The sequence below is a fragment of the Mesocricetus auratus genome, unplaced genomic scaffold, assembly GCF_017639785.1.
Source record: "Mesocricetus auratus isolate SY011 unplaced genomic scaffold, BCM_Maur_2.0 Super-Scaffold_100027, whole genome shotgun sequence".
Taxonomy (NCBI): domain Eukaryota; kingdom Metazoa; phylum Chordata; class Mammalia; order Rodentia; family Cricetidae; genus Mesocricetus; species Mesocricetus auratus.
Genome location: NW_024429208.1, coordinates 21,550,809 through 21,570,073, shown reverse-complemented (window position 1 = coordinate 21,570,073; position 19,265 = coordinate 21,550,809). Strand labels below are relative to the sequence as shown.

At 47.0% G+C, this 19,265-nt stretch overlaps 1 protein-coding gene across 1 annotated transcript; it reads left to right on the top strand.

The window, feature by feature from the left end:
• The first annotated feature begins 17,334 nt into the window (after positions 1 to 17,334).
• On the top strand, positions 17,335 to 18,780 carry Atoh7 (atonal bHLH transcription factor 7). The gene has a single exon (XM_005070814.3). It carries the CDS (start codon positions 17,687 to 17,689, stop codon positions 18,137 to 18,139), a length of 453 nt encoding a protein of 150 aa, XP_005070871.1. The 5' UTR covers positions 17,335 to 17,686; the 3' UTR covers positions 18,140 to 18,780.
• The last annotated feature ends 485 nt before the right edge of the window (positions 18,781 to 19,265 follow it).

Here is a 19,265-nt window from a genome sequence, read left to right as displayed (position 1 = left end):
AGTTGGTAGAGGACCTGCTTAGCATGCATGAAAACCCGTGTTACATCCCCAGGACCAGTTAAAAACAGATGTGATGGAGCACACCTGTTATCCCAGCCCTCAGGTAACTAAGGCAGGAGGAACAGGGGTGCGAGATCATCCGATGTCATATAGTGAGTTGGGGGGGTCACTGTGGGGTGTGTCAGAGACACATATAATATGAAGAATTTCCTGGTTTTCTATTAAACACTATTTTCTATCTACCTCAAAGGAATGTGTTCATGTGTGGTATGACATGGGGGCCCTTTTCACTGCTAGATTCTTTTTTTTTTTCCTGAATAAATTAACCAGTTCCTCTGGCTCTCCAGAAGAAACAAAAAGGAAAAGAAGAAAAAGAAAGAAAAAAAAAGTATGGGGGAAAAGGTATGGAAAAAGAGAAGAAAAAGAAAAAACAAAATAGAAAAGAAAGAAATCTTGGTGGAATCCTATCAGGATGTGGACAGTGCCGAGGTCTACCACTAGCTGAGCTCCTGATATGAGAGCGGGTACTGAACACAGTCAGATCCCAAGGAAGCTATGCCCTGGGTGCTCTAGCCAGTCTCTCTTCTCAAGGGAAGCTCTTCCTTTGACTTGTTACATTGTTTGGAAGTGCGTTGTAAGCCAGTGCCTGTGTGTGTGAGGAGTGGGGTGGCTACGGTAAGAACGACTCTCATAGGCTTGTACATTTGAATGCTTGGGAAGGATTAGAAGAATCAGCCTTTTTGGAAGTGTGTCTCTGGGAGCCGGCTTTGAGCCATCTTGATGGCCCGTGTGTTGTTTTTAAAGGAGCAAAGATGTCTTTGAACCATTGTCACCAAACACATGGATCATCATCATCACAGAGAGTTGAAGATACTCAGCCCACTGAGCCAGGAGAAACGTACAAGGGACCAGAAATACCTAGACATTTTAACAACAGCCACCTCCCAAGGACTTTGTGGGCTCTCACCCACGCTATGCAGAGAAGATGGGCCTCATGCTCTGTTTTGCAGCGGTACACTGTTTGGAGGGCAACAACATTCCCTTAGCTATCAGTCCTCTGAAACGGTGCCCGGGACTCACTGTGTCCTGATGCTGCTTAACACTCTGGGGATCCCAGAGCGGCTGTGGCTGGGCATGTGTGTAGTCTGTGACTTTGGGCAGCAGCCAGTCGAGGTTATTGCAATACCGTTGGGCCAGGTTATTTTAAGGTACAACTGACAGTTTGTGAGTTTCACCAGCCAACTGGAGGCTCTTCCCAGCTAAAGTCATGATTTCAGCATAAAAGAAAAGAAGGGCTAAGTTAAAAGCCAGCACCTGTTCTTCTAAAATTGCTTTTCTGCAGGTACCAGCCCCAGAGGGTCGGCAGATGGTTTTGTGTTTCGAAGCCTGACCTTAGCAGCCCTTCATCAATCTTGAGCTGGTTGACTCTCCCAGGCTTCCCAAGGTATCTCTGATGTAGTTACTACCCAAAGACCAATTAATTAACCCACACTGATTCTGTTCCGTTTTCCTAACAAAGCAAGGAAGCCCTGGCTCAGCCTGCCTGGAGCAGCTTCATGCAAGCTCATTAATTACTGTCAGACCAGACATGGGCACTCCTAGAAGCTGGAGGAGGAAGCACCTAGAACTGGTGATCCCAAGGCCTGCATCTAGCTCTCTTGTGCGGAATGCGATGTCATGGGGCTCTCCCCATATTGAAAAACATCCATCCAAGGCATTGGACTCACCAGCCAAGTTTCCCATCCCATCCCAACCATGGCTGCCAGGTTCTCACGAGGGAAGCAGCTACCTAGCACTCTTTATACAGTGTTTCTTTTAGATTTATTTTATATATATGAATGTGGACCGCAGGAGTGCCTGTGAGGTATAGATGGTTGTGAGTCATCATGTGGGTGCCTGGAATTGAACCCAGGTCCTCTGCATGCAAGAGCAACAAGTGCTTAACCACTGAGCTGTCTCTCCAGCCCCCAACTCTTTGTTTTTTAAAATGTAGGAGCTTCACTTGTTTTCCTTTTGGAGTCTAAGGGATTGCACTGCCTTTTTTTTTTTTTAACATTGTGTGTGTGTGTGTGTGTCTGTGTGTGTGTTTACACCCACACTACCATGCACTTGTGGAAGAGATTAGAGGACAACTTGCAGGAGTTGGCTCTGTGGGTTGGGGAGTCTCAGGTCTCAAGACTTGGTGGCAGGGTGATGGGCAACCTTTGCCCACAGAGTCATCGTGTCAGCCCAGGCTACTCTTCTGTGACATGGAGTGATTGGTTCATTGACTTTTACCTCAGGTTATCCTCTGGAAGAATGGTGTGGAGAGCTCTCTTATCTCCTTATGTCTCCATGATGTGAGGCTCTTTTACTCAGATACCTCCCCCTCCTCTCTCTCCTCTCTCTCCCCCCTTTCTCTCCCCTCTCTGTCTCTCCCCTCTCTCTCTCTCTCTCCTCTCCTCCCTCTCTCTCTCTCCTCCCCCCCCTCTCTCTCCTCTCCTCCCTCTCTCTCTCTCTCTCTGTATTCCTTTTTTGGTTTCTTTGAGGCAGGGTTTCTCTGTGTAGCCCTGGCTGTAGACCAGGCTGGCCTCAAACTCAGAGATTCACCTGCTTCTACCTCCCAAGTGGAATTAAAGGCATGTGCCACCACTACCTGGCAGTACTTTTTCTTTTATTCTTTTTTAAACAATTTTTCAAAGATTTGTTTGTTTATTTATTTATATACGAGTGCCCTATCTGCATATGAAACTTTTTTTTTGGTTTTTATGAGGAAGGGTTTCTCTATATTGTTTTGGAGGCTGTCGGTCCAGCCCAGCCTTGAACTCACAGAGATCCGCCTGCCTTTGCCTCCGAGTGCTGGGATTAAAGGTGTGCACCACCGCCTGGCCTGCATATGAAACTTTATGCCAAAAGAGGGCAACAGATAGATAGTTGTGAGCCACCATGTGGTGGCTGGGAATTGAACTCAGAGGACCTCTGGAAGAGCAAGCAGTGCTTTTAACTGCTGAACCATCTCCCCAGTCCCACCTAGCAGTATTTTTCTGCTCAGTAACTTGTTTTTAAGACAGGTCTCATGTAGCCCAGGCTGGCCTTAAACTGAGGATGACCTTGCATCCCTGATGCTTCTGCTTCCAGCTCTCACGTTCTGGAATTACAGGTGCATTCCACCAAGCCTGACCATCCTGTTGAGTCTTTGTTTTGAGACAGGATCTCATACTTATTTATAGTGTATGCCCCTTGTGGGTCGCCATACCTGATTTTTGGAGTCATTTACTTCTTTGCCCCTAGTCTTTGATCTTCTAAGTTAGGGCTAAACTGGGAAGGGCCAGGGCCATATGTGGGATTTGCTGTTAGGATGCTAAGAACTGATTAAGAAAAAATAATAGCATAGCAACCCCTCCCACCTTTTGAAAGATAGTCTTATTTTTCTCAAGCTGTCCCAGAGCAACTAGATTCCATCCCCCAAATAGCAAGGACTACAGGCCTGCACCCCCATGTCCAGGTCTCTTCTTAAAAAGGTCAGATTCTTTTCTACATAGGGTGTCTCTGTGTAACAGTCTTGACTGTCTGGAACTCTATTTGTAGACCAGGTTGGCCTTGAACTCACAGCGATAGATCTGCTGCCTCCTGAGTGCTGGCATTAAAGGTATGTGCCACCACCCAGCAAGACCAGATTCTTCATGATTATTCTCCACTAAGAAGCCCTGGTGGTGCAGAGCTCTATACTGCCAGTTACTCTGGAGGCCAAGGCAAGAGGGCTGCACGCTCTCATGACCACCAGCCTGGAAACCACAGGGCCTAGAAAGATGAGGCCCTTGATCAGCCCTTCTCAACCTGTGGCTCGAGACCCTTTGAGGTGGAATGACTCTTTCACAGGGGTCACGTAAAACACATATTTCAATTCTAATTTATAACTATAGCAAATTACAATTCTGAAGTAGCAATGAAATAATTTTATGGTGGGAGGGGGGTGTCACCAAACATGAGGAACTGTATTGAAGGGTCGCAGCGTTAGGAAGGTGGAGAATCGCTGCCCTAGAAACAATCTCCAGTACTGGCATAGAGTTAGGGTGAGGACAATGACCAAAGGAGTTGGGCATGATGGCACATGCCTGTAACCTCAGCACTCAGGATGCAGACACAGGAGGACTTCAAACTTCAATCCATCCTGGCCTAGATAAACCAAAACAACAAGCAACTATAGCAGAAACAAACAAACTACAAAGACTTCTGTGAATCCAAGTTCCAGGAGGAGGAAAAAAACCAAAAACAACAGTAACAAAAACCCAGCTGAAAACAAGAAAAATAAGGCCCTGTGTTGAGTGTGCTTAGAAAGCGAAAGATGCAGAGCCAAACTGCCTACCTGTGTGTGTGGCCTAACAGCCTTGTGACCAGGAGGTAATCTTTAAGAACAGGAAAACAGAGCCATGACTTTCACCAAGCTGGAAGCTGAGAGTGTCATCAGGCATCTGAGGCCTACAGCAGAGTTTTCCTTGATTTGCTCTAACCCCCCTGACCATCTCGTCAATGTAATTTGAAGATGTCTGGACCTATCTATGTATGAGTCATTTTGTTCTGTTACTATTAAAAACTTCATGAAAGGGCCTGGAGAGATGGCTCAGTAGTTAAGAACATGAGTTGTGGCTCACGACTTTAATCTCAGCACTTGGGAGGCAAAGGCAGGCAGATCTCTGAGTTTGAGACCTGCCTGGTCTACATAGTGAGTTCCAGAGCTACACACAAAGAGAAACCCTGTCTGAAACAACAGCAGCAGCAAAAGGAGCACTTGCTCCTCTCATCCGGCACCCACAGGTACCTCACAACCAGCCATAACTTCAGTTCCAGAGAACCCGGTGCCTTATGTCCTCCTCAGGCACAGCGCACACGTGTGGTTCATGCACACGTGCAGGAGAAACACTTACACACATAACATAAAATATGTCAAGCAACAACAGGAACAGAACACCTTCATGAAGTTGCTGGTTTTTGGTTTTGTTTTTTTTTTTAATCAGGGTTTCTCTGTGTAGCCCTGGCTGCCCTGAAACTTGCTTTGTAGACCAGACATCAAAGGCATGTGCCACCACCGTTGGCTTCCTTCATAGAGTTGTTAATCAGGTTGGAATTTGAGATAACCCGAATCTGTGTTTCTGGGCCCTATTTGTTCATATTTGGCTCTAGAATAAACTATCCCGTATTACTGTTAAAGTTAAAGCTGTGCTCTTTTGCATGTCGGCATCTTAAAAATGGGCTTTAGAGTGCTGGAAAGATGGCTCAGCAGTTAGGAGTGTTGTCTGTACTTCCAAAGGACCTGGGTTCGATTCTCAGTACCCACACATCAGCTTACAACTGTCTAGAACTCTGGTTTTAGGAGACTAGACACCCTCACACAGACATGCATGCAGGCGAAACACCAATGCATATAAAATAAAAATAAGTCATTGAAAAAAAAACTATTTTTGTTTTTTTGAGACAGGTTTTCTCTGTATTGTTTTGGAGGCTGTCCTGAAACTCGATCTGTAGATGAGGCTGGCCTCGAACTCACAGAGATCCACATGCCTCTGCCTCCCAAGTGCTGGGATTAAAGGCATGCGCCACCAATGCCTGGCTGTCATTGGAAAATTTTAAAGTTGACTTTTGGTGCCATGACAGATGTTCTCTTGGTAGTTGACTTCACTCTTTAATTTTATCTCATATGCCGGGCGGTGGTGGTGCACGCCTTTAATCCCAGCACTCGGGAGGCAGAGGCAGGCGGATCTGTGTGAGTTCGAGGCCAGCCTGGTCTACAAAGTGAGTTCCAAACAGCCTCCAAAGCCACAGAGAAAACCTGTCTCGAAAAAAAAAAATTATGTCATACATGCCCCGCCCCCCCCACAGCCGCATGTCCATCCTGCAGTGTCAGTGGTTATCAACCCACAAACAACTTTATTTCCTATATGCTCCAAGTGAAATGCTCTGTCTCCTTGCAGGGGCTCCCTGCCAACCCACTTCCTGATGCCTGTGTGGTGGACTCCTGGCTGTCTCCCGCTCCACTCTTGAGGACCCAAGCTTGACAACACTTCAGAGTCACATTCTATTTTGCTTGATGGGAGAAATTCAAGGCGTCCTGGTGGCTGGCAGGACAAAAGCACAGCTGTGCTGGGCTGCCCACAAGCTAGGGCCTCTCTGGAGACTCCCTTCCAGTTCGCTCTAAATTTCTGGGAGAGTTTTAATCGCGTCACCAGCCAGCCTCACCGGAACATCTCCGGAACAATTGCAGGCACTGGGCTGTGGTGGGGAAGAGTGACAGCCTTGATTTGCATAAGCATGTATCCTAATTAGAATGTCAAAGGTTGATGGCACAGAGGTGTCGCAGTGCTCTGACTTTCGATCATTTTAATTTCCATCCATTTCCCATCATTACAACTGTCTCTCGCCCAAATCAGGCCTCTTTCCAGAGACAAAACAGAGGCCACTGGTAACTGCTGAGGCTGAACTCCGAGGGCCTGTACCTTAGCCAAAACTATGACTTTGTTTCTATGTAAACTGACAGTAGCACAAATATTTAGATTCACAGATGATATCAGAAGCAAACACCCTGCTCTGATTCCAGAAGCTCTCTCCACACCAGGCAGGTTGTCCCACATGAAAAAAAAAAAAGTAACATCTTGGAATAGTCACCATGATTTTACTATCTGAGCCTAAGGATTAGTAGGAATAATTGTTCAGATATACCCATCAATGCATAGCGTTTTAAATTGTGTGTAGTTTGTCTATGGCTAAGAGTTGAAGTACAAAGGGGCTGAGAAGGAACAGAACTCTGGGTCTCAGACATAGAACCGCTGGCCCATTAGACACGTCTCAAGCATGCATCAGTGATTCCTGAGTCTGCTTTCTGGGGTTCTAGTTTAATCAGGCATTCCCTGTTTTTCCGCCCTCATTCCCTTTCTGCAGCAGGAGGCCACCTTGTTAATTAGTTGAGGGTAGGAGCGTCTCTAATCTCCTGGGGATGGCTTCAGGCCCCAGAATTAGATAAGAGGGTGACTCCAGCACCGGGGGACACGGTTGGCCTCTCTCCTGCAACATATGGGAAACCTGCCTGGCCTCACGTTCCAGCAGCAACCATTAACAGAGAGGCCTTCCCTGCTGGGAACACACCCTGCAAACACAAGGGCAGACAGCATTGCAGGAGAGGCCAAGGCAGTTCTTAGACTAGATAGCATCTGGCAAAGCTATGCCAATTGTAAATCAATGGCTCTCCCTGGGTGGGTTTAATTTTATGGTTATTTGCACAAACTTACTTCTCTTAATGGGCAGGGAGGACCTCAGAGCATCCTCTCATTGTTCTGGTGGGGTGTGATGTCTGGGTAGTCCATGGACTAGCTGAAGTTGAATCCGTTAGGGGTTAGTGTTGGAGCCTGGTTGTTGAGGCCAAAGAGGAACGATGGGTTTGCTGGCCACCAAAATTCCGGGTTTAGTTTGAAAGTTTGTCTCAAAGGAATAAGGGAGACAGTGACAGAGCCAGACACTCAAATATCTTCCTCTGGCCTCCGTAGCGTACATATAGGCTCACACACGTGCACATGTACACATTCGTATACCACACATATACTCTCTCTCACACACACACACCAAAACAAAATAACATGGTGACAGTAGGGGTGCCCACCTCCCTAAGCTGCTGAGAGGATGAAATAGGATAATTTATTGAAAGGGCTTAACATAGTATCTGGATCATTCATGATCTTTTAAATAAATCTCTATTAGAAATGATAAAATACCAGGAGGTGGTGGCACACACCATCCATCTCAGCACTCAGAAGGCTAGTGGATCCCTGTGAATTTGACGTTAGCCTGGTCTACAGAGTGAGTTCCAGGACAACCAGGGCTATACATAGAAACCCTGTCTTGATAAACAAAAAATAAAAAAAAAAGTTTTAGCAAAGGCTGCAGCTATAGCTCTGCTGCTAGAGTGCTTGCCCAGTGGTCTGAATGGTCTAGAGAAACATGTGGGTGGTCTGAATGGTCTAGAGAGACCTGTGGGTGGTCTGAATGATCTAGAGAAACCTGTGAGTGGTCTGAATGGTCTAGAGAGACCTGTGGGTGGTCTGAATGATCTAGAGAAACCTGTGAGTGGTCTGAATGGTCTAGAGAGACCTGTGGGTGGTCTGAATGATCTAGAGAAACCTGTGAGTGGTCTGAATGGTCTAGAGAGACCTGTGGGTGGTCTGAATGATCTAGAGAAACCTGTGAGTGGTCTGAATGGTCTAGAGAGACCTGTGGGTGGTCTGAATGATCTAGAGAAACCTGTGAGTGGTCTGAATGGTCTAGAGAGACCTGTGGGTGGTCTGAATGATCTAGAGAAACCTGTGAGTGGTCTGAATGGTCTAGAGAGACCTGTGGGTGGTCTGAATGATCTAGAGAAACCTGTGAGTGGTCTGAATGGTCTAGAGAGACCTGTGGGTGGTCTGAATGATCTAGAGAAACATGTGAGTGGTCTGAATGGTCTAGAGAGACCTGTGGGTGGTCTGAATGGTCTAGAGAAACCTGTGGCTGCTGTGCATTTGGTTTCAAATGAGTGAGTTTCTGTGCAACCAAAAGTAAAAGAACAAATAGTAAGTAGCAAACAGATAGAGATGGTTGGAGTAGCCTACTTGAGAGAGATTGAACACATAAAGGTGACATCATCAAACTGGGGGTCCACAACATCCAGCAGGAACCCACATACACATAGCACCCAGGAGGTGAGAGCAAGGAGAATCAGGAGTTCAAGGTCATCCTTGACTACAAGTGAGCTTGAAGCCAGCCTCGGATACATGAGCCCAGTCTCAAAAAAACTCCACACCCCCAACTATATATGAACAGGGAAGGCAAGTTTAAATATTCAGGAATGGAAGAGTTGAGCGAGCAGCACTGGATTTTAAAATATTAAATTTTAGCATTCTTCGAGTTGACTCAGTAAGTTAGGGCACTTGACACCAAGACTGGCGACCTGCGTTTTAGCCCCTGGTCCCACATGGTAGAAGGGAAGAATTAGATCCCGAGAGCTGTTCCCTGAGCTCCACGTGTGTGCCATGGCATGCACACACAGACACACACAAATAAGTGTGATATTTTTAAAACTTGGGAGTTTAGGAACTGGGGAGATGGCTCAGCAGTTAATAGCACTTCCTGTTTTGACAGATTACCAGGCAACCATATGGTGGCTCACCGCCCCCCCCACAACTCTAGTTCCAGGGGATCCAATGTCTTCATCTGGTTACCTCAAGTACCACACACACACACACACACACACACACACACACACACACACACACACACGCACGCATATAAACAAAAAAGTAAAATCTTTTTAAAAATTGTGCAAAAAAAATTAGAAGCCAGGCATTGATGGCACAAGCCTTTAATCCCAGCACTCGGGAGGCAGAGGCAGGCAGATCTCCATGAGTTGGAGGCCAGCTTCAAGGCCAGCTTCGAGGCCAGCCTGGTCTACAAGAGCTAGTGGGACAGCCTCCAAAACAATACAGAAAAACCCTGTCTCAAACAAACAAACAAACAAACAAAAAACCAAATTAGGATCTATCTTTATTCCTTAACTTCCTCATTTACCTTTTTGCCTTTTCTTTTTAAGTTAACATCCTTTTTTTTTAAAGATTTATTTATCTATTTATTTATACAGTGTTCTGCCTGCATGTACCTTGCAGGCCAAAGAGGGAAGCAGATCTCATTACAGATGGTTGTAAGCCACCATGTGGTTGCTGGGAATTGAACCCAGGTCCTCTGGAAGAGTAACCAGTGCTCTTAACCATTGAGCCATCTCTCCAGCCTGCATTTTTTGTTTTAATCAGAGAAATGAAGCCCCAACTGTCTTGCTCCATTTTGATTCACCATGACATGAATTGGCTAATATTTTGAAAGCACTTCATGTCAACTGGTTACAGTTATGCAGTGGCTTTGCCACGTGGAATACACACTCTGAAGATATTTATGGTGACAAGGTTGGACACCCCCATCAGCTTTGAGTAAGAGCTGTAGCCAACTGAGCACCCTGTGTGTGTTACTGGATGTCTAGCAAGGCGTTACTGAGCACCCTGTGTGTGTTACTGGACGTCTAGCAAGGCATTGTGTGTACATTTTGGCCCTTCCCCCAGAGAGCTGACAGTACACGTGGAGAAACGGGAAGGTAGCGATGACACCAACTTTAATTTGTTCAGTTCTGTTTCTCATGCCTAGAACAATCCCTGGCACATAGCAAGTTGATAAATCACAACTGAAGGAATGAAAAGGAAGCCATCAAATAGGTTGGTATGCTTTTGCCAATGAATAAAAGAGACATCTCCTAACGGGGTTTCGCTTAGCCTTACAATACAATAGCATATTGTTTTAATTTCTCCTTGCTGGAGGGGGCCTAGGTTATAACCAGGGAAAAGTCACACAGGATGGTAAGGACAAATTTCTAGAAGCCCAACTTCAGACTCCAGAGACCAGAGCGTCTAGACATTTAGAATAACTTCAGCCAAGGTGTTTAAACTGCTGACGGGACAAAAAAACCACTAATAAGGTGAATAGACACCTCCCTCCCACAGGCTGGGATAGGACATCAGTGACTGGCCTGCGCCATGAGGCCTGGGCTTTTAGTGTGAGCCGGCTGACTCAGGAGCTGCCTGAAACCTGGATGGTAATGAGAGCCTCCTTTGGGAAAGGGAGCCACCTGCTCACTGGAAAACAGCGGATGTCATGTTTTCAGAGCAGGAACAAAGGCAGCAGGTTTGTGCCCGTGGCTTTTGGAGGACACAGCTCCCCCTCAAGAGGCTGTTAGCAGAAGGGAAAAGAATTGGGTTGCAATGGAACAGGGACCACTCTCTGGGTCTTTTGTTTCCTGGCTTCTTTTCATTCATCCTTTTCCATTTAATACTTATTGATTGTTTTAAATTATTATTATTATTATTATTATTATTATTATTGGTTTTTCGAGACAGGGTTTCTCTGTGGCTTTGGAGGCTGTCCTGGAACTAGCTCTTGTAGACTAGGCTGACCTTGATCTCACAAAGATCCGCCTGCCTCTGTCTCCTGAGTGCTGGGATTAAAGGCGTGCGCCACCAACACACAGCCAAATTATTTTAATATTAATTAATTTATTTGTGTATGTGTGTGGAGGTCAGAGGACAGCCTCCAGGAGTTTGTTATCTCCTTACACCATGTGACTCCAACTCATCATGCCTGGTGTCAAGTACTTTACCTGTTGAACCTTTTCTTTTTTTTTTTTTTTTTTTTTTTTTTTTTGGTTTTTGGAGACAGGGTTTCTCTGTATTGTTTTTTGGACCATGTCCTGGAACTCGCTCGGTAGACCAGGCTGGTCTCGAACTCACAGAGATCCGCCTGCCTCTGCCTCCCGAGTGCTGGGATTAAAGGCGTGCACCACCAACGCCCGGCGCCTGTTGAACCTTTTCACTGGCCCTATTTATTGTTTTTGGCTCTTTGTGTGTGTGTGTGTGTGTGTGTGTGTGTGTGTGTGTGTGTGTGTGTGTAACTGGATCACCTATGTAGCCCAGGCTATCCTCAAGCTCAGGGTTCCTGTTTTAGTGCTAGGATTGCACTACCATGTCCAGCTTCCAACAATATTTCTTGTGCATCTACTTTGTCCTAGACATAAGTCTAGGTGCTGAGGAGGTAGTTAAGAGCCATACAGCGGAAGTTCCTGAGTTGCAGGAGCTTTCCAAACACAAAAGGAAGGAAACAGAACATCAGAAAGAGCTGAATGATGTGGGGAGCTAGCTGGGCATCTGGGGACATTGCATTTGCGGCTGCCGGAGTAACAAGCGTGAGGGAATGTTCAAACTGGAGCAAGCTTTGGCAGGGGCAGAGGGGTGACAGCAGACTTTTCCGGCAGCAGCAAGGTGGCAGAAAGCTGTTGGAGGTGATGCCTTTTACATAGATAAGGACGATGAAGGCAGCAAGTGGGTGGGTTTGGGGGAGCAGAGGACACAAAACTTCCCTTCAGAAAATGAGCTGAATTAGGAAAGATGTCTCAAGACCATGGGCGCTATGACAGGCTTCACAGAGGGAAGGCATGAGGGAAAAAGTACAATGTATCAGAGACAGAGAGGCTTCCCTCTAAAACCTGGAGTCGCTAGGCAGGAAGGAGAGGCAGAGGCAGGTGGATGGATCTCTGTGAGTTCGAGGCCAGCATGGTCTACAGAGCGAGTTCCAGGATAGCCAGGGCGGTTACACAGAGACCCTCTGTTTTAGAAAACCAAACAAAACCAAAACCAAAAACCCAAAGAAACAAAAAACTAAAACATCTAAACAACACACACAAACAAAACAAAAGCTGCTTAACACTTCATTAAAAAAAAGCTGGCTGGGCTGTGGTGGCACATGCCTTTAATCCCAGCACTCAAGAGGCAGAGACAGGTGGATCTCTGTGAGTTTGAGATCAGCCTGGTCTAAAAGAGCTAGTTCTAGGCCAGCCTCCAAAGCCACAGAGAAACCCTGTATGGGGGGGAGGGTTGTAGGAAAAAGGAACCAGTCAAAGAAACACACCCTGAGCAGAGCCAAAGAAACACACTTTGGCCCTGCAACCAGAACCAAAGAAATGTATCCTGACCCTGAGACCAGTGCCAAAGGAACACACTTTTCCCTGGAATCAGAGTCAGTGGAAGAAATGCACCCTGGCCCTAAAATTGGAGCCAAAAGGCTAAAAAGGACCAGAGAAAGAAACACACTTTGGCCCTGAAACCAGAGCCAAATCTGACCCTAACCCTGTGCAGAAAACTAACCAATCCTCGAGCAGAGCTCTAGCCAATCTGAGCTCAGCACTAAACTCTGACCAATCCCCACCCTGGAAGCCCTATATAAACCCCGTGTCTGTTCAGTTTGTGTCTGTTCCAGCTACCCGGCTGTCCTCTGTCACTCTGGCGTAGGGCAGCCACTCTCCTGGATCCTTCCCTCCCAATAAACCCCTTGGATGAGCTTTGGGTGAAGATCTTCTTTTGCAGTGATGGAGCAGAGGCGACCCTGGGCAGAGCAGAGCGAGCAGGGCTATAACACTTGCTTGGGAAACCTTCCCTTGGCAGAGCTCAGCTCTCTGCTCTCTGTTCTCCTCTCTCTGGGAGCAGAGCTGAACTGTAGCAACTTCGCGGGAGAAACCTTCTGCCGAGCAAAACTGCTACACTGGGGGAACATCCCCAGCTGGAAGACCCTGTCCTGCTGGAGCAGAGGCCATATGCAGGAGCAGAGCCGAACACTGGGAAGCCTTTCCCTGAGGCAAGGCTGTAAACTGTTAAGCTTACTACAACCTGTGGTGGTCCTTTGCTCCCGAGCTCCAGGATACCTTTCCATCTGAGCTGTGTAACACTCAGTATTCTGTGGCTCCCGAGTGCCAGAATACCTGACCCATCCCTACTCCTGTCCCATCCTGATCCGCCCGAAATGCCAACAGGGGGGACAAACAAACAAAACAAAACAAAAAAAACCCAAAAAACAAACAAACAAAAAACCCAATAGCTGAAATAGTAAAAGAAAGCCATTCAAAGGTTAATTCAGCCAATCCCAGCACTAGGGAGGCAGAGACAGGTAGATCTCTGAGTTTTAAGTCAGTCAGGTCTACTAAGTAAGTTCCAAGAAAAGCCAGGGCTACACAGAAAAACCCTGTCTCAAAAACAAAACAAAACAAAACAAAAGAGTAAGAGAGACAGCTGTTACAGATAGGAGGATGGCAGGGAGTCCAGAGGAGAGACAGATGAGTCCTCCAGATGAAGGCAACTATCTGGCTTTTCTGTACTTTCAGGGGATGCTGAAGGTTTTACGCCATGTAATTTAGTCTGGTATAGAAGCCTGGAGGGGCCAGGTACTGGGAAATCAGCACAGCATGGTATAACTCCCTGGGGAGATGGTTCCATACATAAGCACAAGCATTGAGCACCTGAGCTCAAAGCCCCAGCACACACACGGTGTGGCTGCATGTGTTGGCAGCCCCAGGTCTGTTGTAGGCAGAGACAGGGGCACTGTCTGGGGTTTGCTGGCTGCCCGCCTAGCTCAAAGATCAGGGAGAGACCTAGCCTCAAAGGAACACAGAGGAGAGTGACAGAGCTGGTGTGGGTAGTTTGAATGTGATTGGCCACCATAATCTCACAGGGGATGGCATTATTAGGAGGAGTGGCTTTACTGGAGTGGCTTGTTGGAGGAAGTGTGTCACTGTGGAGGCGGGCTTTCAGGTTTCCTGTAGGCAGGATACTGCCCAGTTGACTTCCGGTTGCTTATAAAATGTAGGACTCTCAACTGTCATCAGCTCCACGTCTGCCTGCATGCTGCCATGTCCCACCATGATGATAATGGACTGAACCTGTCAACTGTAATCGAGCCACCCCAATTAAATGTTTTCCTCTGTAAGCGTTGATGTGGTCATGGTGTCTCTTTTCAACAATAGAAACCCTAATTAAAACAGCCAGTGTTGCTCAAGATTACTCCTGGGGGAGATGTAAACACCACCTACCCTCTCTTCCTCCTATGACCCCGAAGACAAATCAAGGAATGATTCCACCACAGTTCACCCTGGTGAACCAATGACTTTATTAGGCTCACAGAGCAATGGGTGAGAGTGTATGGGCAGGAGTGTGGGTGACCTTAGAGCAACCCCACTGGAAAGTCTGAACCCAGCAGGGACAATGACTCTCCATGGCTGTGTAGATGGAGTCCCTCCCCTAGTCCTACCCAACTTATCCACTCGAGCTCCTCCCAAAGACCTTGAGGTCTCATTCGATGAGGGTAGAATTGCAATTATAACCGGTTGGAAGGGGGAGTTGAATACTCAGGTAAGGGTTCCATGGCCCCCCTGGCTCCCCCTTCTGAGAGGGAACACCAACTGCCAATAAACCCAGTAGTGATGCTCTGTGTTGAGCAGGCCTGGCTGAACTCCTGCAGATGGTGGCTATGAGGACAGTCCTGTACAAGAGCAGGGCTCAGATGTCCTCCTCCAGCTTCTTCACGGGCATGGACACTTACACCTACACCTGCATGCACACACACACTCACACACACACACACAGAGTAATTAAAAACAAAATAAAAATTTAAAAAATCAGGACAGGGTCTCACTATGTAGCCCTGGCTAGCCTGGAAAATCACAGAGATCCTCCTACCTTTGCTTCCTAAGTGCTGGGACTGAAGGTGTCCCTCACCTAAAATACAAAGATAATAAATCAGCCTTCTGAGCCACAACAGGTTCAAAGCACTTGGCTAGCAGCCTCATCAGGCAGGAGAGAAGACAGTGATAGCTGGGTATGGTGGTGCACATCTTAATCCTAGCACTCAGGAGGCAGAAGCAGATGGATCTCTGTGAGCTCGAGGTTAGCCTGGTCTACAGAGCAAGTTCCAGGACAGCCAAGGCTGTTACACACACACACACACACACACACACACACACACACACACTGTATTTAAAAAAATGCAAAATTCAGAGATAGCGTGTGTTCCCCGCAGGTGTGTGTCTGTGTGTCTGGGTGTCTGTCCGTCTGTCTGTCTCTTCTCTGTATGCACCCCATCCTATGTGTATGTCTCTGTCTCTCTATGTGGGAGGAGGAGGGCTGCAAATCATCCTATGGGTTATTCACTAGAAATGTACTTATTACTAGATCAGTTTACCTAATGTATTGCCCCAGTCACTCCTTCTGGGTCATTACTGAGTCCTTAGTATTTTCTGGGCCTTGTCCTAGACACTAGGGTTGCAATTCAAAGCTCACTCACCTACCCTGGAAACCCCATTTGCAAAGCCACACATCTTATTGCTACTTTAGACAATAATGGGTAGAAGGTGCAAATGCACTGTTTTGCAGGGAGATAATCCACGGTGCATCACAGAGGCGACTCTTCAGGGGAGAAGGGGAGCTAGAAGAGTGTGAGGAATAATGGCACTAATAAAGCAGATTTCTGTGAAAAACCTTAAAAAGCATAATTTGACATTTTGAAGACTAACACAAGCAATTGTTCCCATCACAGAACTGCTGTTCCCAACGTGACTGTTAGGACTCAAGAGTGACAGGGCCGAGTGGCTCTGTACAAAAGTCTGTGTCCAACATCTGTCACTCTAAAGCTTATTAATGTCCAATTGCATCCCATTGTCTTCATTCTGCTGTCAGGGTTCAGCTGGGGATTAATAAACTATTCATGGGAGGGCCCGGCTTGAAGTCCGGGCGATGGTGCTGGGTTGTAGTCTGAGGTGCTGGAGGAGAAACAACCGCACGCTAAACGGCTCTCGGTTCGTATGATGTAGATGATTTAAGCCAACAAAAATATCTGAGGGTATTGCTGACATGCCCATGTTTCCAAAGGAGAGAGGGAGCTTATTAGGCCCTTTCTTAAATATCCAGAAGGGTTTGCTGGATTGAAACTATTTGGAGCCTGTTTCTTTGCTTCGCAATTCCTTTGAAACAAGCTGAGATGAGATAAAGAAAATTAAAGCTTTCTCTGTGTGAATCGAATTAATTACCAGTGGTGGGAATCATGTTTTGTTACTGTTCTTTAAGACAGATGACATACTAGGACACTGATATTCCAAATTGTTTAGATGTTTTCATTTTGCACATACATGCATATGAAGATATTTTACTGCATTTAAGTGCTAAATAATGAAGAGACTGGTTATTTCAGAGTGTGCCCAGAAAACATTAATGAGCAAGGAAATGAAATAGAGATGCTGAATTAACCTGCCAAGGTCTTCGAATCTGTGAAACTCATTCACATAATTAGAATAGTATCAAGTTGAAAATAGACACATTTATGTCTTTGGCTACATTGAAGTTGTTTCATGGAAATTATTTGCAGAGTCCCATTCCAGATCTGCAATAACATTAGGACTTCCCAATTTGTCTGAATTAAGTCAATTAAGTGAAAGTGTTATTATTTTAGAATGTAAAATTGCCACTTCTCAGTAAAGCAGAACTTTGCTAGACTTCAGATACACCAAACAACGTCAAAATCAACATCTTTACTCCAATGATTTCTACTTAACCATTTAGAAACCTGGGCTTTGTTTTTGATATGTAAGCTGCCCGCTGGAATGGGAAAAGATGGACCACGCTCACCCTCCACCCCCACCTTGCTATTCTATTGGGGACAGCCAGGCCAGGCCACTCCAGATGGTGTGTTAGTGTTGGACATTGCTTTGGAGAAACTTCAACAGACGAAGGCAGTAATGTCAGGATTTTGCTGTGCGTCCCCCCTCCTCCCCCCTGCCGTTCCCAGGGTAGGAAGGTGCTGAGATGGAAGCCGAGGGACGCCCGCCCACCTGCCGCCACCTGTTCCTTCTTGAGCCCTGCGCTATAAATTCTCCTCCCTCACCGCTTCAGCCAGCGCTCTCCACCATCTAGACATCTACTACGAGCGGTCCTTGACCTAGCTGAGTTTCTGCGAAGATTTCATCACCCCGAAAAGCAGTCTCAGGCTTTCCCAGAGAATTGGAAAGACCTTCTTCCCCTCACCCGCAGAACCACCCGAAGCAAACTGCAAGGAAGTTTCCTCCTCTTTCAGCTTCACGTGGCTGTGGGGAAAATGACTTTTCCCTGAGCATCCCTGAGCATCTGGGCAAGGGAAGAGACATCAGCCTGGCTACCCAGCAGGACAGAAGCCAGTGTTCCCCCACTGTCCACTGTCCACTGACTGACTGAACGTGATTCACCCCGTCTGTCTGTGACTTATTCACTCCCGGGAGCCACGCCGATCGGCAGCGTGGATGAAGTCGGCCTGCAAACCCCACGGCTCTCCGGCGGGAGCGCGCGGCGCGCCTCCGTGTGCGGGTGCCGCCGAGCGCGCAGCGGTCTCGTGCACGGTGCCCGGGCGCCTGGAGAGCGCGGCGCGCAGGCGCCTGGCGGCCAACGCACGCGAGCGGCGCCGCATGCAAGGGCTGAACACGGCCTTCGACCGACTGCGCAGGGTGGTGCCGCAGTGGGGCCAGGACAAGAAGCTGTCCAAGTACGAGACCCTCCAGATGGCGCTCAGCTACATCGTGGCCCTCACGCGCATCCTAGCTGAGGCCGAGCGGGACTGGGTGGGGCTGCGCTGCGAGCAGCGGGGTCGAGACCACCCCTACCTCCCCTTCCCGGGTGCCAGGCTGCAGGCAGAGTCTGAGCCCTACGGCCAGAGGCTCTTCGGCTTCCAGCCGGAGCCCTTCCCCATGGCCAGCTAAGCCGCACGTTTTTTAGGGTGGCCTGCTAGTCTTAGAGAGAAAATCAGCCCCCTTTCCGGTTAATTCCATTGCCTTTGAACCCGTGGATGAAATGGTTTCATTGCTCTCCTTCCTCCATTTTTTTTTCTAGATTTCATGACTTTGGGCTGCTAAGAAAATAATGCCCCCCCCCAAAAAAGAAAATAATGCCCTACCACTTTTAGCTTAAGACATGGTCCTGGCGTCTGTCTATAGAGTTGGTAGAGTGTTTGTCTAGCATGCACAAAGCTGTGGGCTCGAGCCCCAGCACCTCACAGGCAGAGGTTGGTTGATCGTGCCTGTAATCCTAACATCATTTGGGAGGGAGAGGAAAATAAACGGGACCCTGTCTCAAGGAGAAGAATTCCTCTATTGATCAGAATTGGATTGCATTGGGCTGGTACTGAGTCATCGGACAAAGCGCTACCTTCTTAAACTCTGCAAGTTTGTTATGACCGGGGGGAGTTATATTAGGTGTCTTGTGTATGTTCAGAGCAGCTACCTTGTCGTGTAAATGCATTTATGCTCCGTATATTGTGTGCATGGATCAGGTAGAGTCAGACTTTTATTTTCAGGGGGGAGGGCCCGGTACAGTACTTGGACATGAGCGCTCTGTATTTTTTTAACTGTGTACACATTAAAATATAGATTTTTGTAAAATACAGTTACTGTGAGTGTGCTTTAAACTTACACATTTAGTAGTTTTCAGGAGACACTGAAGACCTATTTGGGGTGGGGTGGGGTGATAGTGAGTGCTTCCTGGGGATAGACAGGGAGTGTTTTATCCCACCACATCCGGTGTGGTGGCTCACTTTCTAATCCCAGCTCTCTCAGAAGCTGAGGCAAGAGAATCACCATGGGTAATATTAAACTAAACTAAAATAACATGTAGCTTTCAGGTACTAAGACATTACGTATTCAATATTTTAGTTACCTTACTAAGCCAGTTACTAAATTTCCTTACAAGTACCTAGATACACACATTCCAACAGGTGGGCAGGAACATCCATACACATGATCTGTGCACATCCAGTGAGTCATTTACACAGAAGAGTATGCCTATTTCTATAACAACTTAATGTTGCTTATGGAAGTTCTTTTTTTTTTT

What these genes read in the sequence shown, in the direction of transcription:
- Atoh7 (XM_005070814.3), top strand. Translation starts at nt 17,687, where the DNA reads ATGAAGTCGGCCTGCAAACCCCACGGCTCTCCGGCGGGAGCGCGCGGC.